The 25,840-nt window shown below is 39.7% G+C and overlaps 1 protein-coding gene and 1 long non-coding RNA gene across 4 annotated transcripts; one reads left to right on the top strand and one right to left on the bottom strand.

Annotated features, from left to right (window-relative positions):
* The first annotated feature begins 27 nt into the window (after positions 1-27).
* Positions 28-16,744, top strand: LOC140661692 (uncharacterized). The gene is made up of 3 exons (XR_012045842.1): positions 28-244; positions 8,771-8,861; positions 14,792-16,744. It is a non-coding gene; the product is annotated as an uncharacterized lncRNA (long non-coding RNA).
* On the bottom strand, positions 5,510-25,840 carry CEP97 (centrosomal protein 97). Of its 3 annotated transcripts, XM_072884226.1 has the most exons (12): positions 25,581-25,839; positions 23,325-23,394; positions 21,979-22,121; positions 20,461-20,619; positions 19,963-20,064; positions 19,269-19,382; positions 18,154-18,320; positions 16,739-16,903; positions 14,823-14,956; positions 13,538-14,297; positions 12,410-12,485; positions 5,510-11,628 (listed from the first exon to the last, which is right to left on the bottom strand). In XM_072884226.1, exons 3-12 carry the CDS (start codon positions 21,982-21,984, stop codon positions 10,915-10,917), a joined length of 2,397 nt encoding a protein of 798 aa, XP_072740327.1. In that variant the 5' UTR covers positions 21,985-22,121; positions 23,325-23,394; positions 25,581-25,839; the 3' UTR covers positions 5,510-10,914. The 3 variants fall into 3 exon arrangements, with proteins under 3 accessions (XP_072740327.1, XP_072740308.1, XP_072740317.1); XM_072884207.1 differs by lacking the exon at positions 23,325-23,394 and having other exon boundaries at positions 25,581-25,840; XM_072884216.1 differs by lacking the exons at positions 19,963-20,064; positions 23,325-23,394 and having other exon boundaries at positions 25,581-25,840.

The raw sequence follows: 25,840 nt of genomic DNA, 5'->3' as shown, positions 1-25,840 counted from the left end.
TCCCGGCCCGGCGCCGCTCGACCCGGCCCCGCCCCGCCCGCTAACGGTCGCCCCTAACGGCCGCCCCCGGCCACCTCCAGCGGCCGCCGCCTCGCCCGGGCTGCGGCACCGCGGCCCCGGCCTGGGAAGGGAGCGCAGGCCGCCGCTGAAGGACCCGGCCCCGGCGGGGGAAGCTCCTGGCTGAACCTGGCGGGGTTTTGCAGCGGTGACGATGCTCAGCTGCATTGACACAGTGGTCCTACGGGTAAGAAAAAGCATGAAACCACACGCACTTATTTCTGAGCATCCTTTTTGCTGAGAAGGGCCTCATAACGGGGGGGAGGGGGAAGTCCCTGTAATTTTTGAGTCACAGTAGGTGAAGCCAAAGAAAGCAGGATGGGAGGCTAGTGCGGAGCTCAGGTTTATGGCCCGGGTGGCATTACTAGGCTCCTGTCCAGGGCCACCCCAGCTGCACCCCCAGTCAAGAGATAAGGCTCTGAGGGGAACCATCATAGTTCAAACACTGCTGAGCCGGGGGAATAGGGGGAGGAGCTAGAGAAGAAGTGTCTTGAACAGCAAGAAGAGTTTGAAGGGGGAGGAGGCTGGCCCATGGACCAGCTGCAGGGGCTGAGCTAGGGAGACAGGTACAGGACAGCAGAATTGGGCAAAACCAGCTGCAGCAAAGACAGGACTTCAAAATGTTTGAGGAGATACATGCAGTCAGTGTTAAGTTTAGCACCCTCCAGCAGAGCTGTGTGGCACTTTCAATCTGGTAACGGGACACCTGCAATTGGATTTGCCATCACTTGTAAACACTGCCTAAGTTTGTGAATACCTCCTTCCAAAATACTCACCTGCTAGCAGTTGTCTGCATGAGTACAGGTTAAAGGCTCAATCTTATTTTTACTAAGGAATACTTGGCTTGCTTAAAACTAGGCACACACAGAGACAGAGCAGCTGAAACATTCCTGTGAACATAATACTTTAGCCATTATAAATATTAAATGCCTCCTCTTGTCTCCTGCCCCCACCCCCATCAGCCATAGCTATTTCAAATGAGTTAGAAGTGGTCTCACTTCTACTTTTCTCCTTCTTTCCCCACATTACAATGGTGATTACCTGATAGAGATGGAAAGCAAAAGTCTCAATAGGCACCAGCTTTTATTAGTACTCTACACTGTCGGTCAAGAACTGAAAGCCATCTGGCTGTATAAGCAGAACACTAAAAATACAGTATCTTGAAAGATACTTGGTATTGATTTCCCCCCCCCCCCGTATATTAAGTCTATCAGTTTTATAGCAGTCTCATTGCTCTTCACCCTTCCTTTATGAGCCATGCAGTGCGTCAAGTTCTCCTACAGACTCTTCAGTTCAAAGTGAGACCCAAGGCAAAGCTATCTAATTAGTGTGCTAAATGCCAGGCATAAGCCCATCTCTGTAATATAACTGGACTGATGTTGAGGGTGAGGGCATGGAAGGTGACAACAATGACAAAACCTGTGCTCTTTTCACAGGAGATCGGTACGTCTATGCTATTCTCCACCACATTTTTTATTTCACCATCCCTCAACGATGGGAAGGGATCCCCACTACTTTTCTCCATAAATTCTTCAGTTATTATTGCAGTTAGTCTTGATGAACACCTAATAATTAATCAAATGTGCTTTTCTAATCTCTAAAGTGGTAAGCCTTTGTGCATAAAGAGGCCACAAACTGATCACTGAACATCTGCCCCCACACTCTGTAGAAGGGACCTTGTAAAAGGCTGTTTGGTTTTAAGTTATCTGAACGTCAATGACTTTGGTGAGGTCTGTTCCACATGCAACATCTAGATGTCATTAGCCCCAAAAAACTACAGCTTCAGCAGCTGTCACTCACCTTACATTCCTCCTGGTTTATACACCAGAAGCACTTGGCAGTTACTTTGAGATGAGTACAGAAAGATAGATATGACAAAGCATCAGCCTTTCCTTGTCTCTTTTTCCAGAACTACACGCAGTAAGGTGAAGTTATGCTGGGCCCTTGGCCCCATTGCCCTTCTATCCTTTACCTGCAAATAGTCATCAACAATACACAGTATATTAGATAATGCATCTGGGATTACTGAACTGATTCTTAATTTAACAAACAATGCATTGGACAGAGTCCTGGACAGAGGCTGCAAAGAGCACAACCCACCCTGTTCCCTTTCTATACACATCTTTTGACGAGTCCCCTTTTGCCACATTACCCCGTATCACTTCTCCAACCATTTTTCACTTGCATCACCATCTGGTGTTGTCCCCCCCACAGTTCCTAGAACAGCGAGTTTCACTCTGACCTTGCACACAAGTTCAGTGTGTCCTCTGGTTTCAGGCATAGCAACAACTAAGGTATATTTGACTTGGTTGGGAAAAGTCTTTTGCTGATCTGGTGCTGCCCAGACCCTTTTCACATCATCTAATGCTTGTAAAGGGATAGAGCTTTTGCCAGAAGAATCCTCTTCCAGCTTCCTCAAGTCCTTTCCCAAAAGGTTACAGAGGAGCTTACCTACAGGCACCAAGCAGCCTTTCCACTCCCCTTCTGCGCCAGCAAATCTGCTGCAGATCCTCCCTCAGGCAGCTGTGCTGCATTCCCCACTCCAGGGACACGCAGGAGCACGGCTTCCCGTTGCCCCCAGGTGTTTTTGTTCCCCTTGGGACTAACACAAGCTCTTCCAGGGCTCCCTTTCCCTTTCTCCACCAGACAATGTGTGTGGCCACAGGCATCTCAGCCAAAGGCTACCTGGAGGATATCCAGCGAGTTTGACATTGACACTGCTACACCAAAGAAGGGAAAGCATCAGGCAACTATGAATATGAAAAAGCAGGCGGGAAAGGTAGCTTACCTGTCCTGCTAGCAAAAAATAGCTACTTCATGTGCTTAAGACTCTCAGTATCTGTGAGTAAAGCCAGAGAATCAAAGACCAAAAGGACAGCCAATCTGCTGTAGAAAAAGTATCGAAATTGGGAACAAGCAGGCCACAATGAGGAGAGGACAAGCAAACGAACTCCGCTCTGGGGAGCTCAGCACTACAAGACAGCTGTGAAGCTGATCTTGAAAATACAGGCTCCAATAGCACATGCATTTGCCTTTAACTTCAAGATGAAGAGGCTGTAGGAGCTAATGATGGAAGGAAGAAAAGAGAGTTCAGGCTGTAGAGTTTCTCAGCGTCTCCTGTTTCTGCTCAGGTCCCACAGCCTCTACACACATAAGCAGTGGTAACTTCCTCAGCTCATTTTCCATGCACTTCCCACACCAGAAAACATGCTGCAAGTTCTCAAGCGACTGGAGAACTTCAGCTGGTGTAACAAAAACAGACAGGAAGTGACATCACAAAGGCTGCTGCTTGAATGCAGTTTAGTACAATACTAACAAAACAGCCCTGACTGCTAGACTGCTGTTCCTCACAACCCTACATTGTTTGAGAATTGTTTAGGCTTTTGTAATGGTTTATTGCTTTCAGCCCAACACATGAACAATTTCACCACAGTGTGCACAGATTTTACATTTTCCAGTGCATCCTTCATGATCATGGGCTTCCCAGTTTTCACAGATAAATTAAGAGCCTTGGAAGTCAAAGGCTGTGACTGGTTTCATTTGAGCATCCTGTACACAATTTTCTGCTATTTCTTGCCTTGTTCAGCATTGTCTTGCACATATCAGAAAGAGCAGGCAAACAGGATCTTGGCAAGGAAAAAGGGGATAGACTTGAGCAATCCCAAAGCCCTAAAATTCACCAATTCTGCCAGAAACAACTTGGGCTGTACCTGAAAAGGTCCTAGCAATCCTCAAGAAGTCCCCACTGGGACAAGAGGCATAATCACCCAGGGTGGCATGTTGACTCCATCAGTCTTGATGCTTCTAGACCAAGAAACATGCTGGATTACTTGCAGGACTTGTGGCAGTCACATGCACCTTTCCAGACCCACAAGAAGTTATGATGGAGTGTCACAAGGGACGTGTCTGAAAATATCCTTATGTAGAGGCAAAACCTGTGCCAAACTATAGACAGAAAATGAGAATGAGCTCCATCAGTGACATAGATAAAGTTGAGGAAGCCCATGTATTAAGACCCGTCAAGATCTCTATGCGCTGTCCCATGTAGGCCAAAGTAAAACTTCCTTCTACCTATACCCCAAATTGATGCATTATATCGCCACAGATCCTTCACAAATGCGGTATTATGGCTTGAAATCAATGATGTACTGATGCAAGCTACACTTGGACATAGTGGCTTGTGCTTTTACAACTGTATCAATACAGTAGAGAAAAAATTTAGTTTTCACACCATAATGCCCAAGTGAAGGGAAAGAATACCTCACCTATCTGGACATAATGTTGTATGGAATTAACAGGAGTTTTTCCAAACCACACCATCGTACTCAAAAGAAACTCAGCTCCTCGCATATGTAAGGATTTCAGCCCATAAAACTCAAAGTAACTACTTCCATTTGAACAAAATTGTGTCTGTCCACTAGATATATTTATCCCTTTATTTTCCAACTCTAACCAAAGATTTTAGTGTCTGATCTTATTACAAATATGGATCAAAAACAGCGACAAGAGGGACCTTCAACCTGAGCTCCTGAAGTGTTATGAATACTATCCCTACAATACACAGCATTTAAACTTAATAGTACAGCTTTAACGTAACTCTACTCCAAGAAAAAACAGCACTGCTCTTAAGACTTGAAGTGAAGTCACTTTAGCTTTGTCCATTTCTGTCTTTCAAATATCTTCATAGAAGAGCATGAAGAGTCTCACTTAAAAACCTCAACTAATTTCTTCAGTGTAATGATGTGGAAACACATAGTAAAGAGTTAAAAAATGCCCACTAACCTCCATGTGTGAAATGAGAGTTAAGCAAAACAAAGGGGGTTTTTTGGTTGTGTTTTTTTTTTTTAAGCTTTGGGATGACTGTTCTGCAGTAAAACATGACTTTATATGTCTGAGCTCCTGGACTGTTTGTCTGTTAAAGGCTGAAAGATGTTTAGTTAGTCTTCATTTATTTAAAGCACACAGCAGGTATCTGACCAAACCAAAACAGTAGGAGAGGGAACAACATGCTTTGCAATTGTATTTCTCTTGATAAGCCCATAGCCTTAATTCTCTTTCTAGAAAGCTCTGTACAGAATACTGCCACATCTTTTAATTTAAATGCAGTAGGGAATTAAGAACATGAAAGAGTGGGCCAGTGATAGAAACAAAGGACTGCAAGTCATGAATACCAATTTCAGTGGCATCTATTAATCAACTGGTGTATAAATTTCAGGTACCCTACCACACTCTTACTATCTTCAACACTGAAACAGTGGGCCATTAGATGCTTCAGCTGTACCAAGTCATGAATGCTAATGCTTACCTTGTCATCACTCTTTTGTATTTCTAAATTTTTTATCTCCAGAAGAGCCCTCCAATGGTAAGACAATGAGTATTAGCTGTAGGAGTCAGGATCAACTACAAATTAACATTTTCAATAAACGTAGAAATCATTTATTTAAAATTCAAAACTTAGAAGTACAAACAAAATATTTAAGAAACAATAAATCCAGAAATGTAAACACTTATATAAAATATACGAACTGTACCAATTTAACCACCCACCATTCTTCACAGAAAATAGTGAGAAGTAGAAAGACAAATCAATGCCTAATTGTTATTTTTTCAGATTCTAGTTTAGAGGTAGAATACTACTGTGAAAGACTCAACAAAATTTAGTTCAGCAGAATTATGCTACAAGTGAATTTGGCCCATATACTTATAAATGTAATGAAGCCAGAAAAGAAGTTTCTTATTGAGAGCTCTTGTACAATAAAATTTGGCGTGGCACTTTCCAAGACATAGAGCACCTTTCCTGATAAATACTGTTTTATGCTCTTGCAAGTGAAAGATCCTGTACTTCTTCCATTACTGACATAAAGAACGCATTTGAAATTAGACAGAAAGTCCCAACTTTTTGGCAGGCATATAGAAAGCAAGTGTTTTTCAGTAACTTGTCCTAGAAAGCCAAACTGGGAAAAAAATCCCTGTAACTATCACAGAAGACTTTTTGAAAGACTTAATGAATACTTGATGCTTACTTATTTGGGTGGCACAGTCCTCAAGGGAAAAAAAAGTTAATACAACAGGAAAAAAGTCTCTTTTCCACTAGCTAAAAGCAGGGGGACTGACCAGTTTTTACATTTTATTGTCATTCAGTCAGTCTCCACTAAATGCTACAATTCTATCCTCTCAGGGAAAAGTGTATCTGTGAGACACACTGTAACTTCAAGTCCAGTAAAAAGTACACAGGTAGTCTCAAAGGAATGTATCTTCATTTTTTTTCATCAAACAACCTGCTACAAGTAGAAATTAAGATTAGAGTTCTTCAGACAATATATACAAATTCATAAAAACCAGGAACAATTTGCAAGCTCAATGACATACAACATTCAGAAAAAAACCCAAACTTTTTTTTATATACAGACAGACTGGCTGCTAAGTGCATTATTTAAATTGCTGCATGCAAATAGAATCTATGGGGGTTTTTTTAAGGAACTTAACTATAAACAAACTGTTAGGCTTCTGCAATTTAGTTTAACAAGGACTTTCTCAAGTATTTGCTGAAAGATATTTGTGTTTTAGAAGCAACAAAATAAAACCTGCAGTCTTAATGCCTTCTTGCTTTGCGGTATAAGAACACTTCCAGGGATGTAAATATGACAAAATCCCAATTTAGACAGCCAGTTCACAAGGACTCAACTTAAGCATGACCCTGCTTCTTTTAAGGAAATGAAAGCAGAGAGTTAGGCCAACGTTCAGTACCTTTTAAAAATTCCATCCTTGCCACACATACTTTGCTTACAAAATAGCACCACACAGGAGTAGTCACCACAAAAAAACCCCAACCAACAAACATTAGAGTTGCTGCATTCATTCAGCAGCTAAATCTCCCATTCATTTAAATGACAGTTTTAGGTACTAAAACCAGAGTTGTGACCATTAAGCTCAGTTCATGGAAGAAGGCAGAAACAGAAATTTACTTACTGTCATTAATGAGGCATTGCCTTCTGTTTTTCTTTTGTAAAGAAGTTATCTAACAGAGAGGAATCAATACAATCCAAATACCTTAAAAAAACCCCTTGAAATACAAACATGTGAACAGGCCTGCTTTCATGATAATCTACTTTTCCAAATACTGTCTGGAACAGTGTCTATCAAATATTACATACGGTAGAAAAAAAATGCATTCTTGATTACATGAAAGATTGAAATTTGTAAACTATAAAAATAATAGGGAGAAAACTGAAACAGCAATCATAAAAGAGTTGGTGTTACCATCACAGACTAAACCTGAAAACACAGATAAACGCATTTCCACATTCCCCCTTGTCCCTACCTTCAGAAAAGCAGGCAAAAAGAATAATTTCTGCCATAGACTAGCTGAAGGAGGTTTTCATGTGCCAAACACCTCATTTTGGGCAAAACAACTTGTGTGGCACAGTTTAAATTGTTAGTCTGAGCTACAGTTAGCTGATTTTTCTGAAGCAAATTAAAGCAGCACTTAAACTGTACTCATGGCAGAGCTGACAACATTGCCCGACAAATAACCATTAGTGATCTCTTACATCAGCACTGGAGGCTCAGCCTAGGACAAAGTAAAACAGACAAGCTTTCCTTCTACAAAGTACATTCTTCTGTTGAATGTGAAGCCTTGCAAACAGAAAATGCTGAAAGACATACAATATTAATACTGGAAAATTTCAGACATGGATTTTCATATATTAGGCCTTCTGATTCCTTTGTGAAATTTCCATCATCTTCCAAGGGAGCTGTGCATCCCTACCCAGGTAAAAGAATATTACATACCTAGATTAAGAAAACTTATACAGACAAAGAAGAGTAAATGTTAAGCCATATACTAAATTATGATATTTCTATATCACGATTCTTTGAGAGCTCAAAACAAACTGAGAGAAATCATTTTTAAGTATATATCCAGCTTGATTCCTTATTTTTTCCCCTCTATCCCCTCTTATGTCTTTCCCTGTATGTATTTTAATGGTCAGGATGAAAATATTTTGTGTATATACAAACTAATTACATTTAACCCTGTAAAAACTAATCCAAAACTTCATCATTCTTTGTGATTTCTGTATATTTAGGCAACTCATCTTCTACACATGCAAGATACTTTTCAGAACATCAGAAAAAAAAATCTTTCCTATTTCACAGCTTCCCCAAAAGAGTAAGATAAAGCTGATTATATGTTGGTACACACTTTGCTGTATCTTCATAAAATCAGTTTTGGATATACAGGTTACAAGTTAAAAAAAGCCAAAAGTTGACCTAGGCATTAAAGTTGTCTTGTGTTTGCGTTTGCAATCTAATAACAGAGGAAATGTCAAGAAACTTCTAGGGCTTCCATGAAAAATTAAGTTTCACCAAGTTTCCCCCTTTGACACCTCCAGAATTAAAGTTGTTTCTCCTCTTTCTAATTCTGCAGCAAAAGTGATAATAATACAAAATAGCAAAATATATATGGTCCCTCAGTGTCTTCAGTAAGTGAAACATTTTTATCCAGACAGTGATCTAGTTTCTCCCATGTCTTGCATATGCTAATACAGCACTCTGGCACAAAAGAGACCTTACTGTTTTATTACACCCAACCACTGCTTCCAGAGTGTAACGTCCAACAACTGTTTTACAGACAGAAATAATTTCTCTCTCAAAACCCAAAGAAAGTCTCTTTAAAGGTTTATACAAGATTTTTTTTTTTTTTCAACAACAGATTTACAGTCAAAGAGCCAAATCCTATGAACTGTGGAGATCTCCAAGCACGGCAGATTTAAACGCAAGTTGAGAATCTTCAGAGGACAAAGGTATGATCATGTAGCCTACACACCTCTTTGCACAGTTAATTACGTGTTGCGCTATATTAATGCACCTGTACCACTTTCAATACCCAAACACACTCATGCTCTAGGATCTAATTATCAATATGGTTATGCTACAAACATGCTGTAACTAGGCTGTTAGAAAGATCATATTAAGAATCTACCACCTCAGTTGGTTTTGGGTTGTTTTGTTGGTTTTTTTTTTTTCTTTAAATGCTCTCATCTATGAAAGGCATAGTCAAATGTCAGCTTGACTGCAGTGATAGCTCTTTTAAGAGGTTAGCGCCCTAGAACTTATTTTTTGGGGGGTGGGGAAAAAGAGATGATGGCTACTCTATACACAGAGGCAAGCTTTATTCTTCCAAGGTGAACTTCACTGCTGGGCAGATGGCTGGTACAAGTCCAATACAACATTTATGTTCTAAATAAAGGCTATTTTGAGGCCTCAAGCAGATACTGGCCTCATGCCAAACTCCTGAGTAGTGGTAAATTTCAGCTCAGAACCTAAAGTAGACAAGCAACCAAAACATTTACAAAAATTAAATTATTTCACACGCTAACGTGGTCATAAGAGTCACTTTAAAACAGCACTAGTTGATTTTAACGACACCATAGCACCAGAAGTTAACCTGTGGATTCAGAGAATTGTAATATGCATGTGTCTCTATATCTGAGAAGTTAATATTAGCAAACTATTGAAACACTGGCCTTTCAGTGAACATTGCAAAATGCAATATTAGCAGACTTAACTGATCCCTAGAAGTCACATCATCAACTTTTATTTTACTAGTCACATGGCAAAACAGATTTCCCTTGCCACTTTTGCGGTATACTAAGATATCTGATCTTTTTCTATTAAAAAAACAACATAGCAATGGCTAGGCAAAATACAAATCCTATTGCTTGCCCAGTGTTTAAATGGAAAGCATAGCCTAGGTAACTTAGCACTTTTGCCAACAGGGAAGAAATACAGCTTTTTATCCACATCTAATCAGAATGTCAAATACTGGACATACAGAGGAAAAAAACCCAAACAAACCAAAAACCCAAAAGAGATGTCAATAAATAGTTTTAAGTCATGACATTTGGTTTTAGTATTTATACCTGTAGATAGTAGTTGTGATCCATCAAACACACTAATGTCTTGAAAGCCATGTTGATCCAAATCTCAAAATGACATTAGCATCCTTGTGGAGGCAAAATATGTCACCAAGTCTGCTGCTGTAACCCAGCAGTGCAGTCTTGGAAATTATGTTCCCAAATCACATGCCCTTTTGAAATTCTATTTAGTAAAGGCTGCTACTGGTTCCACTTTGAGTCTTACCTGAGAAAGCAGGGAAATTCAACCCCAGGGCAAACAAAAGTCAAAGTTTGTTTGAAGCTCCCTAAGGTCTGACTCCTGTAAGTCCTTGTTTCAGTGCATATGTAAATGACCTAATTCCTAGCCAGCAGCTTCATGTAAATGACAAAAAGAAGTCACTGACTTGGACACTGGTTTCATGGAATGCATCTTTGAAACACTGACCATACTACTCTTGTTAAAGTCAAAAGAAGTCTGAAAGGCAACTGCTTTCATCTTTCTCATCAGGCTGTATCCATACACGCATGCACGGCCTATATTGACTCCGTTTCCTCCCATATTGTTTCCTTCTCTTTTGCAAAGTAAGAACTCAATCCTGCTTTGTAGAAAAAAATTCAAAGACTAACTAACACATTCACCGAAGTGAATTTACAGCAAACACTCCCGCCCCCAACACTCCCAATCTTCAGAATTAATTTAATGGAAGCCAGTTATTAGGATATCAGTTTTATGTTTGAAAATAAAGTGCATAATGACTGTCACTGAGAACTTTGCTGATTTCAGGTTAGCATAGTTAGTGTCAGTCCTCAGCAACATCAATAAAATACTAATTAAAATATAAATTGGTTACATGAGTCAAACAAAAGAAACAGCACACATGAAAAATAAGTTTTGTATAAATGGGAAAGAGAATGGGAAGTGAAATGGAATCCCTAGTCCTTTGTGGAACTGAGCCTACTATACAGCTATCCCAACGTGCAGCATCTGAAATGAAGAATCACAGTCTGTTTGCTTCCCTTCTACTATTCCTGAATTCAGTTTGCAGCTTTCTGGTGTCTGACTGATTTCACCTCGGACGGGGGAAGATGTATCTTGAGGGAGATCTACAGAGACTGTATCAGATGAACCTTGGCTTTCTGCTGAAACAGTGATTTGTGGCCAGCTACCCTCTGTTCCATCATTGCAATTTGTTCCTTCATCAGCCTCTTCCAGCTGCTGAACAGATTTCAAATACTGTTGTATTAGTCTGTTGTCCTGCTCATTACTAGAGCTCTCTTTACTTTGCCCACATTCCCCACGGTCATCCTCTGCATCTGAGGAATATGCTGAAACAGAATTGCCACATTGTTTGACAGTTTCCTCTGAAAGAGAGCTCTCTGTTCCTTCCGTTAAACTCTTTTCAGAGCTACACAAGTCACCGACATGAGTCTGATCAGCCATGGAAGAATGAAAACCAGAATCTGGGAACTGCAACAAAGACTTTTCCTGAATAACATCACTAGCTGGAACTAACCAAGCAGAACTAACATCTGGTGGGGTTTCTTGCTCAAGTGTGGATGATTGAATAGATGGTTCGGATGGACAGAAAGTACTGGCTGAAGGGATCACAGGTTGCCAAGTAGCACCTAAATTTTGTGTCACTGAAAGCTGCCATTGTTGAAGGGATTTAACCTGTAAAGCACAGAGAAGTTCATTGTGAAATGCAATTAAGAAAGTACTTTGATTTCTAGAGTATTTCTCGCAAATCAGCAACAAAGCTCTAGTATAAAATTTAAGACCAAGTGAATTAACAAAAGGTTCGCTATACCTTTAGGGAAAATATTTTCTTCCCACTGTTAAATAATGGCTTTTAAACCTAGATGCCCAACACTGACAGAGCACACAAGCCTCCCAGTTCAAGTACCTGAAGAAAAAGGAATCTACTCTTAAAAACAGAAAGGATGGTGAACCTTTATGAAATAACCCATGCTTAAGAAAACAAATCAGTCTTATTTTTGGAAGAATAGCTTATTAATACATCTTCTAATAATTTTTCTACTTTAGAAATGAGTTGCTCACAAGCAACATAGCTTGACACCATTTCATTTGCCCTAGGCATCTAGCAGTCACATCGTTCTTCACACTTCTGCTATGTTTATTTAGCTTCCCTTGCCTTTTTGTCCTCCTTCTCATACTAGGCTATAATTTAACCTTTTGTAACAAAACCAATGTTATTGCACTAATACTTCTGAATGTTATTTTATCCCAGGATACCAGTATAGCAAACAACACAGTAATTAGATTCTAATAAGCCACCCAAGTCATCATTGGAAAAAATGAACCATATTGACTATCTCTTCAGGATCTACAGTATGCAATAATGCCTTTCAAATTCATATAAATGAATATGAATATATAAATGAATATGAATATAAATGAATTTCAGAAAAATAAGAGGACTAAAACTATTTACCTGGTTCCAAAGAAATCTGACAGCTTCCTCCTGTACAAGCCTCTGAATCTTATCTTCCTCTCTTTCTTTTCTTAGTCTGCAAGAACACACATTCAAATTTATGCAGCTTAAATAAGCAACATTTGGCTAACAAGATCAACAAGAATAGATAAAAATGCCTACTTATATAACAGCACTCTTGAAAGACACAGAGCCTAACATTAAGACATTACTGCAGTCTGGCTTGCCATCAATATCCAGCTGCTGACTTCAGGTTTCTTTTTCAGAGTTACATTAAGATTCTGCTTCCTTTTGCTGCAGCACGTTTATTGACTTGCTAATACTTTAAGTGCCTTTTTGTAAAGTGAACCCAAGCTCTTCATTTTAAGTAGACGTGCTTCTTTTTCCTGCACAAAAAAACCCCCAAAATAGTGCTTCTTTGTTTCAAATTATGCTCTCCCTAACTGATATCACTTGGATGTAGGCATGATGTGTAAGCATTGGGAGTTTCTAGAGGGGGCTCTACTTGATTCACAGAACTTTTGTCGCTTGTGATAGTAAAGGAAAAGAGCCTGTCAGACCACCAGTTCCCAGGCTGATCCTGAAAGATATAAATTGCAGATTTAGTTAATATCTTATAAATTGAGGAACTTTAATAACGATCTCCTCCAAACATGGATTCATAGGATCAAGAAAAACCAGAACCAAGTACAGAATTGCATTTTAAAATTGTATCGTGCAAGGCAGAGAGACAATTCTTTTCACCAGAGGAATGACTCTCAATATGGACACTTCATTTACAGACTCTGTAATTGCTAGGAGACAAGTTAAAAAAAAAAAAATCACACTTAGCAATTTCTATTTTGGTTATGCAGTGAAACATGCAAGTCCTGCTAACAAAGGAATAGAAAAACTCATTCTAACCCAACCCAATCATAGAAGGCACTTCGAGAGTATGAACAGCTATGTGCATAACTACGCTTATCTTACAGGAAGCAATCCTCTACCATAATCACAGTTTTATATTACCAACGCTAGGTTCTACTGCGAGTAGTTATATCAAGATCCATTTATACCTGCTCTGAAATATCCTGGAACAATGGTTATATTCATTCAGATTTGAAAATACACAGCATGACCTCAACTTACTTTTCTATTTCATCAGTTAAGCAAATGATGTGCTCCTGCATTCTGTGTAGTCGAATTTCGTACCGCACTTCCTTGGCTTGGGGATGATAGTTCCTTGTGTAAAATCCTCTCCAGCAGGCTTGAAGCTTGGTAGCTGCTTTAGTCATTCTTTGCAGTTCAGCTGCACCTTGATCGACAACAGCTAATGAATTAGAACTTTCTCCTGCCATCTGGTCAGGACAGAGAGTTGTAACTCCCGATTCAGCACCTACTGAGGTGCTGGGGTGACTATGCAGAACTTGGTCTTCAGAGGATGCTGAACAGTTGCTAGTATTAGCAGTCAGGCTAGCCATTACTGGATCAGGAGAAGGCAACAGCACATTCTCTTTGATATTCTCTTGAGTTTCCACACTTCCTACTGCTCTGCCGGAGTGCTGTCTTGTAGCACATGAAGCTTCTTGCTTGCTAGCTGTTTCTCCTCTATTAACATCTCTTGCACATTCCATCCCTGTATCATCATCATCATCTTCTAGGCCCAAATTGATTCCATGTAGCTTCAGGTCTGAAGTAGGAGACACTGGAGACAATCCTGAAGCAACTGGCATGAAAGTAGACTCTGAGGATAAAAGGCTGCTGTTTAGTTTATCTTCATCTGTCTGTATATCTTCAATGTATAGCTCCTTGTGAAAACTTCTTTCAAGAAGAACAGTGTTCTTTACTGCATAGGAATGATCATCATTTGCACTTGGTCCAACCCAAGAATTCTTCTGGATGATAGGTTCTAGATAGGCAGAAAGCCATATTCAAAAGTGTCATAGCATTTCAATAACATATCTTTTTAATTCATAGGGATTCACAATCTGTTTTAGATAGTTAGAACCTGGGGGTGTAAGAAGATCTAAAATGCTAGTAATGATAAGCATTATTTCTACATAACAGTAAGGACAATAAGTACTTATCACAGTAACATCCACAAACTTTGGAAATACTGGGTACAGTAAATTGCACAAACTGCCGCCCCCTGGAAAAGTTACACTTTTATCAGATGGAACAGTCAAAGTAAGAACTCTTTAGTTTATTGTATTGTGGTTTTCACCTAACAATCTTACTAGCATTTCAAGACATGAATAAGCATGGAATGTATTTTTAGACAACGAAGTATAACTTCAGTTGACAATCTCCAAAAATCAATAGAATAAGAAAATAACAGGGCCTTGTTCTGAAATTCTCTCCACAAAGTTATCTATGTTAAAAAAAAAATATTTATTTCCACAGGTTGGATCACAGGTGCAGATTAGCTTCTTACCACTTTCAAGAACTATCTGCGGTGGCTGGGCTGGACTGCTGTGTTCATAAGTAACTGGCAGTGTTTTGTTGGGAGTAGAAGATGTAGGTGGTCCTTCGTTTTGGTTTTGATGCATCAGCTGCCTCTGGTGGAGCCTAAGCACAGAGTTCCAACAGATTTTATATTTCTTTTAAACTTTTTTGGTACAGAAGACATCTAAAAGAACCTATCAACTACTTCAAAGGAAACAAGTGATCAAACCATTCTAAAACAAGAGGCTAGTTATGCAGATCCCTACACCTACAAGGCACTAACATGACTACTCACAAAGTAGGGGATTGCACAGACTGCTCCTGTTCCCCTTCCTCCTGCCCATTTTTCTTCATTACATGTATCAAAAAAATAAAAAATCCAACATGCAATTCTGACTATAGACTGAAAACCATGAAGTATTTCTACACATAAGGAAGGAAGGTATGCAGATATTTTAAGTGCCTACTGCAGGAGACATTATGCTTGTATGCATAGAGGAGTTTGAGGAATAGGAGGAGTGTCTTTTACATTTGAAATGACTGAATCAAGGAAAGGGTATCCCTGTTACTAAAGGGACAAAAATCCTAATACAAATCAACAAACATTGCCACAAACAAAATCATCCTTTACACACTGAGAAAACACACAGGTTGTTTCAGCCCAGCTAAATTCAAAGATCATGAGGTAGAGGTCAGAAAAGTCAAACTGCTTTAAAAATCATACATGTGTGTGCATATATATATATGTATATATATGGATGGGGATTTTGGTGTGGTTTTTTGGTGAGGCTTTGTTTTGTTTTTTGTTTGTTCGGTGGGTTTTGTTTGTTTGCTTTTAAATTTTTAAAGAGTTATATTTTGCAAGCCAACTTCCTGAATTTTTCCCAGAAACATCATGTGAATGTCAGAGCACTTAGCTGGAAATTCCAATGTCAATATGCTTTTATTGTACCCTCTCCTCTGAAATGGCCCCAACATTTCTATAATTTCCTCCTGGAGATCACTCTACACTGACAAAGCATGCAGTAGCTCCTTCCAGATGCTCCCAAGTTTCCAGCCTTTTAATGAGATGCCGCCCTTCTGCTTACCACAACTCTTTTGTTGCCCAACTTTCTACACACACTATGCCACTTACGTAGCCTGCTCCTTTGAGCTGAGTCTTCTGCTCTGATCTTTCTGCAGAAAAAGTTTGTCGATAGGTCCTGGGGACTAGGGATTCCTGTACTGTTAGTTTTCTGGCTTTTAATCCCAATCAGTTCACCTTTTCATGGGAGGAAAGTGCACCACAGTAACTGTCCTGATCTACTTGCATAGACCTTAGCAAAATGGCTACTGCTAGCAGAACCAACAGGCTCTATAGAGGCCTCTGCTGACAGACCTGAGGTGCCAGATACAGAGATTGTCAAGAGCATCACTGGGAACAGTGTCCCTCAAAGGACAACCTTAACTTTAAAACCAAGAAAGAACACACTAACAACAAAAAAGTGGCTAATACACCAGTGTACCACAATAGTCTTCATTTACAATTAGAACAAAAGTTAACCTAAGCTCCTTTGAGGTTTTCCTCACTTTCACCGTGGCAATAAAAAAATCTCAGTAAGTAGTTTGTTTATTTTAATCACAGTCCTAACACAAACCACCTTCAGTCCTATATTTTTCAGTCTGCTCTGTAGATAATTTGCCCCTAGATGGCCCAGCAAGCAGGAAAACACTCCTGCTGCTGCTGCTGTCTTACCTCTCATTCCCCTCTAGGATACATCCTGTACCTCCATTACTCTTCCCATCTCCAGCCATCACTGCTGCTTTGAAATACTTAAAAGGAAATGTTATTATATCTAACACATAAGACATATAATTATGTTCTCAATTACATTCTCTAACAATAGAGAAACAAGAAGTTCTCACCTTTGCTTACTCAGTATTTTTTCCAGTTTGGCATCCTCTTCAGTCTGGAGACCGTATGTAGAGATAAGAGGACAAACAGTAGCCAAGTACTGGACTAACTGAACATGCTGTCCAGGTCGATATGATCTTCCTTTGCCTTGACTGTAGAGCCATTCTGCTTTCAAACTGTTGGGAAAGGGGAAAATGGCCACCATTAATGCATGGCATAAAACCTCTAGCCCTCCTTTGATAACTGTTCTTCTAGTTGGTACCTCAGAGCTAATCTACAAATCTAACGAAAACTTGGAACATGAGCAGTGCCCAGAGGAACCGGGATTTTCATTACCAGAATAATGGATAAAATAAACATGGATGAAACAAAAAAGATCTGACAAACACTCTGCAGTGTCTGCTTTCTCTATGTGTAGTCTTTGAGCACTGAAAACACATTTGTGTGAATGAATTTAACAGCAAAGCTTTCACAGAAACAGAAAAACTCACACAAACATGCAGAATAGGCAGAGAGAGCAAAATCTTGCTGAGAGCATTCAAGCAACTAAAATCTGTTTCTAATTTAAATGCTCTTCAGTCTGAGAACACTTAATATAATATGTTCACATATAATAATACTGCTAATACAGAAAACTCCATTAGCCATGAAAAAAATTCTAGAATTCTTACAGGCACCTTTTTGGTAGCCTCATAATATGCTATAGTGAAACAGAAACAGGAGTGGTTTGCCTTTGACCAAAAAGGCAACTTTTGATTTTATTAACTGGGAAATAAGACAGTAACTTCCTGGAATGCGTTAATGTATTGGACTAGAAGGTGTTTATACTGGATAATATTTATACACTTGGACTGTTCTGATGTCAAAAACTTTAGGAAGACATCTCTACTGTCATACAGACATAGTGGTATCATGACCACAATGATACAGTAAGAAGTGACATGAGCAAAGTGATATTTAACTAATTGATACAAAAAATTGATACAAAAAATCTAGAAATGCATATACAAATCAGACCCTTTATAAAAGAGCACATTTGAGCTTCCCCCAATATAATAGCTTTAATATCTGCTGATTGTCTCATTCTGCAAAGTCAAAGAGGCTGTAAACTTGGAACAGATAACAGACCATTGATAAATTGCTACAACAGTTTTGCTCTGTAAAAGTGCTACTGTGAGTTGAGTAACAAAACCAACCTTAACTTTATACTTCTACTTAAATAAACTTGTGATTTCACACAATAATTCCAGTGTAACAGATTAAAAATTTAGCAAAAGAAATAATGTTAATTGGTCTGTATCTCATTAGCAAGGCAAACAGAATTTTAGATCATTAGCACTTTTGCATTTATTCTTATATAAAAATGCAACTTCAGGTTAGCCAAACTTTATTTCATAATTTCAGAGATTTAATGACATGATGTCACCTCTCCTTCTGAGAAATCACATATCCATCAAGGACTTTAAGGTTCAGACACCAGCTGACAATATAGGGCCTGTAGTCAAAGCCAGGGATAGAAGGCGTAGCCATCACACAAGGATTGTTCATAATTGACAACTGTTCCAATTGATGAAGAGAGGCCAGGAAAGAAACCTTGAGCAAACAAGATATATTTGTTAACTGAAGAGAACCATTAAATGCGTACAGAATGTACCACATTTCTCTAGTTACAACTAGATAACTCACACAAAACAACATAATTACAAATACATTGAAAAACACATTTGCTTTTTGAACATTAACATCTTCAAAGGACCTTCTATCAACTATTGCCATTTTCCCATTAATTCTCCTGTAGCCCTTGGAAAGTATTAGCTTCTCTTAAAACCTGGGAATTGGGCTTTATGTATAGAAAAGTATAGTATTTCTATGGTTGCAGTTCACTATAACAGGCATTGAGATTGACAAAAAAACAGCAAGCCAAAAAGCTGAGAAACACTGTTTGAAGAAGAGAAATGTATTACCAAAATAAGATTTTTCTTCCAACATGGAAGTCCAACTGACAGTTTTGGCTGCTACTTATATTAAAAAAAAAAAACAAAACAAACCAACCAAGACAAAAATCACAGGCAGAATATTTGTTTCTCTTATAAGATGTTTGAGAAATAGATAAAATAAGACATGGGCCCAAAAATGTTCAGTTGCAACAAGCGCAATTCAAACACTGCAGCTGCAGAAGCCCTCTGCAGCAGTTAATCAGCTCAGTTTTCAACCTTCAGACAATTATGAACAGCTCTCTGTGAATTTAGTCCTCAAAGTATACTTCTGACATCCTTGAATAAATATAAAAACAAAAAATAAAAAAGGCAAAGCTTCTTTTAAGGACAGATTTTTAAAAGTATCACCTAGCTTGTGCAGCTAGTGAAAAGTATAGTTATTAGATATAAACTATTAAAAGTTACTTCTGTCAACATGGGTCATGTCAAAGTAAGAAGCCCATTTCATTTTTATCTAACTATGTTGGATAAATTTATCTAACTTTGTTGGATAAATTTATCCAATCCAGCCTAAAGACAAAGTGATACATCTTCTATATCTTACCTCATTTAAGTCTCTGATTTCATTTTCTGCCAAAGAAAGAACAGTCAGATTGTGAGGTAGGCAAACAGGAGCAGTGCGAAGTGAAGTTATAATATTTCCATGTAGCAACAGAGTCTATAAAATAAAAATATGGTGATGAAATGTATGTTTGATCAAAACTTCCACATTTTTTTGTTCAGGCAATACCTGCGCAATACACACAAAAGAACTACAATTAAGGCTTTCTGGTATCATCACAATTTTTTTTGTTTATTCCAGGAAGGGAAAACGAATTTTTATATTTTAGTGCAAAATCTTCTCATTTTAAAATGCATAACTGAAGTATAGTCATAGTTACAAAAAACGTATTTGGAAACATTTTTTTCTCTACAGCATTCATGCTGAAAGAGTTAACACTATGTTTTGTCTTGATTCACGACATGGGACAAGAGAACCAAGAGCTATGAACAAGATCTCACCATGTTATCTTTATCAAAATCATTAGAGTGGTTATAGAAAAATCACTACCTCAGTTCCTGCAACTTGAAAACAAGGAAAAGAATTCTCATATGCTTCCCTCTGGAAACTATAGTGATTAATTAAAATGCTTTAAGAGCTAGTGTTTGAACTATGAATGCTTTAAAAGGCAGCAATTTTCAAAGCAAATTTCTTTATGCAAAGAATGTAACAAAAACAGAGATAAAGCAGCATCTACCTTCAGCGACATAAGCTTGGAGAGATCGCCTAATTGAGCTATGTTATTGTCTGACAAATCAAGATGCTGAAGTGATAGACAGGAATTGATTTGTTCAATGGCCTACAAAAATAAAGAAGTCAATTACTCACAGTAACTTTTTTTACTCATTAAATAAAACCAGGTATTGATAATTATAAATTATTTTGAAAGCTAAAAAACACCAGATAAGTAACCCAAAATGAAAACCATGGTTTTTTTACACAGTTTCATTTTAAAGACAGTAATTCTTTTCCTATTTTGGGGGCTATTTCCCAATTCTCATCACATTTTTATAACAAACCTTTTATTTTTTTCCTAGACAATTCTTGTCCAAAAGTTGCCCTCATAAACCAGTAGACACAAAACTTCAACATTTGTTCCAATCAAAACCATAAACGCATTCAGATTGCTTTGCAGCATTTTCCAAATTTCTACAACACTAGATTCTGGAAAATGTATAAAGACTAAATGCTTTACCTTAAGGTTGTTTCCTGCCAAGTTCAGCCATTCCAGGTGCACCAAATCCTTCAGCCCTTCCACATACCCAATACTATTATGAGGCAAGTTTAGTACCCGGAGCTTAGTCAGTTTTGCTACGCCCATCATTCGCACCAAACGATTGTTGGCTACAGAGAGCTGCAGATTGATACACAAATAAAAGAAACAGTTTTAACTATTAAATTGCACAGACAGAATGGGCTTTTATTTTTAGTGGTTAAAAATCTAATCCGACAGGAACTGCTTCAATCTATGTACTCCATTTTCAAGCAAATAACAGAGACAAAAAAAATGCAAGAGCCAGGAAATAAATTACTGATCAAAGAAAGTAGTCTTCACAACTCACTCTGCAAACTTATGAGGAAATCTTCCTCCTAGCAATAGCTAAATAAAGGAGAATGAATGAGGAATCGTGTTATACGAAAATAAGATTTTAAAATCAGAATTGCCAAACTATACTGCAAATTGTTGCACCATTCCTGGTGTAAAATCATACTTACAGTCAACACGGCAGAGGACAAAATATATTTCACATGATTCTCAAAAGAAGTCCTGTGCTAACAGCACTGTAAATCACAAACTTTTTAAAGGATAAATCCTGATTACACATACACATTAATAACGTGACCGCCAAGCTGGCAGACTGGTGAAGGTCTGTGTAGCAAAAAAACCCACCTTTCCTATCTCAATTTAGCTTGTCTCCAGAAGCTATTAGGTGACTTCAAGTCTACCTGGAGGCACTTTTAGTGATAATTAACATGGACTTGTACAGCTTTGCCCTGGAGGGATTAATACTATGATTTTTTGCAAGCCCACGCACGTGCTTAACATTGTCATCACTAATGCCCTCATGAACTTAAATGGACTGTTGCTAGTATTAAAATTAAGGATAAGCACTAGCAATATCAGAGCCTACATGAATCGATATATTAACAAGACTACATAGATCCCCCCCACTTCAGATTTTTTTTTATTTGATATTTCTATTTTAACCTAATCCACATGGCTTTTTTTCTTCTTGTAAATTAAGGCTACTAATCCTCTTCTTTTGTGAAGAGTTATGAAACCCAAATGGGGAAGACAGTCCTGTATGTATGTCTGCGTGTTTACAATTACACAGAGAAAAGACAAAAATAACGTTATTTTAAGGTTACAAAGCTCAACTATTCAAAAGTTAACAAGTACCAAAATTTGGGTTATTAGTGTTTCTTTTATATTTCTATTATAGTTTCTAAGTGTTCTTATGACCCCCCATTAGGATTTATTTAGCTCATTTTTAGTTGCCTAGGTAACTAGCAAAACAGCCTCCCCCACTATCAACTGTGGAGCTACACTGAAAACAAAGCTTTCTATCTTAGTTAGCCATCATTTATTTTCCTATGAAGACAGTAACTGCTAACTTACTTCAATTACATAATATGGCCTTAAAGCAGAAGTATTTTAATTAGCATCACAGTACCATTATTTCATAGCAAATTCAAGTCAAGTAACACTGACCTGCATCAGATTCCTGCATTTCTCCAAGTGTTCCAATTTAATTATCTGGTTTTTGTCCAGAATCAGAGTGTGAGTATCAGCATCACAGGGTAAGGTTGGACCCAGTTTTTGCAGTCCTTGACCTGACCAGTTGACTACCAAGCCTTAAAAGAAAAGGGAGAAGGAAAAAAAAAAAAAAAAAAAAAAAGAAAAAAGAAAAAAGAGAGATTAAAAAAAGCTCTAAAGTCAACCCTTCAGTCACATGTACTGAAAAAGCAAAGCAAGCTATACAGATTTGTTTTATAATGCATGCAGCTAATTTGCAAACACAAATGAACTTCCTTTTCCATGTAAAACTGAAGCAAATTACTTCAGACCAAACACATTAGAATAGCTGATCCAGTTACTGGAAGACATGGATTCCAGGCCCCGTCCCAATAAAGAATTCTGGTGCAATTCTGGGAAAGTCAGTAACAGATCCTCTGAAGTGGGAAGCAGAGCGAAATTTTGGTAGCTAAATTTAAAAGGCGTGATACTCAAAACCTCAAATTTCAAAAGCCCCTAAATTTTTAAATTCTTCAAAGATTTCAAGTTTTGAGCAGCTTGACAACTACCTATCTGTGCGTAGGCACTATCTAAATCCCTGCTTACAGGCAAACCCAGAACATGCCTAGCACACATCTGTAGGATCACACCCCACATACAACAGCAATCATATCTGTCACTAAAAAAAAAATTTTGTAAAGGGTAAGGGTCTGGAAAAAGGGTAAGCACCATCTACCCTTATCAATCAGGATGTGGAAAACCTGATGCGGATGCAAACCTACAAACTTCACCTTCCTGGAGAGTTCCATCAAACACCCTGCTAAAATATTTGAAGATTAGGGCACTTAACTCGCAAATGTGAAATGCCCATGTGACAGTCCTCAGCCTGAGGAAAAGAAGCAGCCTTATCATGAACAAGTCCTCTAAAAGCTAGATCACTGAATAAAAGCCTGCAGTCTTCTCTTTTTCCTTTCTCTCTCTCTGTATTTCAAAGGAAAAATAATATTGGCCTACACCATTTTTTTTAAAAAGGCAATCTAGGTACAAACTTAACCTAGAGGTTTCAGGCTGTGAAACAAAAACTGACACCTCTCTGCTGTCAGAAGTTGAATGCTTAAACTTCAGAGAAGAAACAAACTTAAGATTCAACCCTCCCTTTAAAATTGCCTATCAGATACGTTAAGACATGCTTCCTTTTAGCAGTTTGGCTGCTGCGAAACCTAATCTTAAGTATATAACTCATTGGGTAGGGAACGTGTCTACTTCAGAGCCAAAAATTCCACTCCAGGACTTCACTGGCCAAGTCCTTCAGTGCATCTCACCTTAGGATTTTGGTGCTCGTGTCCTCAGATTGTACTGATAGGCTAAATGTTACATATTCCAGAAAAGTACCTAGTGAAAAGTCAGAACAAAGAACCCATTCATATAGCCATACTACAGTACAGGTGACATTTGGGCAGGAGCAAACTATAAATAGGCTGGCATATCATTTAATTAATGGAACACAATTAAAATGTTCTATGCAAAAACTGTTACTATGTAAAGTTAAGAGGAAAACATTTGCCATCTACAGGGAACTCGAATCACTGGGTAGCCATGGCGACACCTGCTAATAATAATTTTTATATATTAAGCCTTTGCTGTGTGTTTTACATACACACACCATTCTAGTGCTTGCTCATCTCTTGCTATCTACTCAGTAAATAACACTACCTTTTTCAGCGGCATGTTCCAGAATAGCATTCTCACCTTAACATGCACTATGTTTTAATGTTCTTACAGTTTGCAGGCTTTTAGGGTTCAGTTACGCTAAGGAGGGAGACAAACATTTTTGGTGTACCATTCTGTCAACTAGAACATACACTTTTCTAAGAAGCATCTCTGATGACATTATTACATTTCCATTGCTTCTCAAATCCACAGCCACCGAAGAGCTCTAAAGAGCAGCAAGGCCAAGCCAGCAGTACCAGAAACAGTCACATTCCTGTCTTTGCACATTCAGGGAGAAGGTACTGCATGTTTCTCACATAAGTAGCCACCTCTGCAACCATTTGGTCACTTTAAGTAAACAGAGAAATTTTGCATCTGCCCGTTTATCCAAGGGCTTGTTACAAAAATCTGCATCTGGCCCATGTTGACCGAGGAGAGGGGCTAGGACGCACAGTACAGAATTACAAGAGTAATTCTTTCATTCATGCACATGAGGTGTTCCATTCAAACTGGGGCACACCAAATGTGGTTTTACACATGGTTCTTATACCTTTGTAGTGTTCAGGTACAACATGATTTCACTAATGGCTACTTAACACAAACTACCATTTGCAAAGCAACTATATTTCTATGGCATTATTATCTACCTGCTTCTCTATTGATCTAGACAACCCTGGAGTCAGTCTTGCTATAGTTGCTTATCTATGACACCAGATAATGGGAGGGTTTCACAGATGTGTTGGAGGGGCTAGGATATTGATGTTATAATCTCGGTTGTTCAGGGGTACCCTTTATCCTTCGTGGACACCTTTAAGATTCTGAGAATCAAAGGCTCTTATCTCGGGGCAGGGGAGGCCTGTCCTTCTTGTGATGAGCTGGGGTCCTTTAGTTTGCTTGCTTAAGCATGACTACTCAGTATACATTGTAAGCTATATAAATATATAAAGGAAGTTAATACAATTTCACACTATAAAGACTAATTGGTATAATAGTCAGGGAATAAGATTTTCCTAACAGGCTCTCAGTACCCAGAAAAAAGTTTCAAAATTGCTTATTGCTCGTTTGGCAGGTATGTACATCAAGAGACACAATGAGGTTCCCACCTCAGAGGCTCACAATTTTTGTTCAGGCCTCTGCTCACTCGCTGAGTCCTCAAGCCTCCAAAGCCAGACTTGCATTATTAAAACGCACCAGACACAGCTGCAGGAAGCAAGAAACCGCACCCTCAGAGGAGGCGCTGACACCTGAGATCTCTCTGCCCTCCACTGGTTTTTGTTTAGGAAAAAGGGGCCTTATTCCAGCTCCTGGCCTACCTCCTCCAAGGCTGCGGGCAAGTCCCTCCTTAGCGGCCGGGGCCTCAGCAGGACGGACCGCCCCTCTCGGCGCCCCCCGCCCATGCCAGGTGCCAAACCCGCTGCTGGGCGGCGACCCCCGCTCCTCAGGGCGGGCTGCCGGAGCGCAGGAAGCCGTGCCGACGCCGGTCTCCTCGCCCCCCGCTTTCCTGACCGCTTCCAACCCCACTCGAGGGCCTCAGGTGCCGGCCGTAAGCGGGGAGGAGCGCGGAGAGCGAAGACGGGAGCAGCCAAGCCGCCCCCTCCACCCCCCCAGCGCCGCCCCAGCACCCCCTCGGCCGAGACCCCGCGCCCCACCGCCCGCACACATCAAGGGCCACAGGGGCTTTCAGGGCTTGTAGTCCGAATCCCGCGGCGAGCGCACGGCCGCCTCCGCACTACAGCTCCCACGGTGCGCTGCGCGCCCCCGCCTCTCAGCGGCACACAACGGGGACCTAAACAAACCCCCGTCGGCGCAACGCCCGGCCAGACCCCGACGCCTGGAACCCGGCCCGCTGCCTCCCGTGCTCCCCTTACCCCCTCCAGCCGGCGAGACGGCCTCGGTCCTCGCCGCAACCCCCGTCGCCGCCATACTTCCCGCTTGCCACCGCCGCCAGGCAACCGAGCACCGGACGCCGATTGGCTGCCTTGCTCCGCGACGGGAAAAATGCGTCTTTTATTCTCGGTAGGACGGAACGTCCCACATATGGGCCGCCCGGCGAGATTTTAACCGAAGAGCGGACAGCCCGGCGGCCCTGAGCTATCCCGCAGAGCCCCCCGTCCGCCCCTCCAGCCGG

Source organism: Ciconia boyciana, chromosome 1 (genome assembly GCF_034638445.1).
Source record: "Ciconia boyciana chromosome 1, ASM3463844v1, whole genome shotgun sequence".
NCBI classification, from domain to species: domain Eukaryota; kingdom Metazoa; phylum Chordata; class Aves; order Ciconiiformes; family Ciconiidae; genus Ciconia; species Ciconia boyciana.
Note: the sequence above shows the minus strand (reverse complement) of the source record. Positions and strands in the feature narration are given on the sequence as shown.

Bases quoted from the DNA above. Each gene is read 5' to 3' on its own strand.
- CEP97 (XM_072884207.1), bottom strand. From the start codon at position 25,635: ATGGCGGCGACGGGGGTTGCGGCGAGGACCGAGGCCGTCTCGCCGGCT. The intron at 19,383-19,962 runs GTAGATGCTGCT...TTTATTTTATAG, and splicing joins CCAAGCTTATGTCGCTGAAG to ACTCTGTTGCTACATGGAAA. The intron at 14,957-16,738 runs GTGAGAACTTCT...CTCTGTGCTTAG, and splicing joins AAAATACTGAGTAAGCAAAG to GCTCCACCAGAGGCAGCTGA.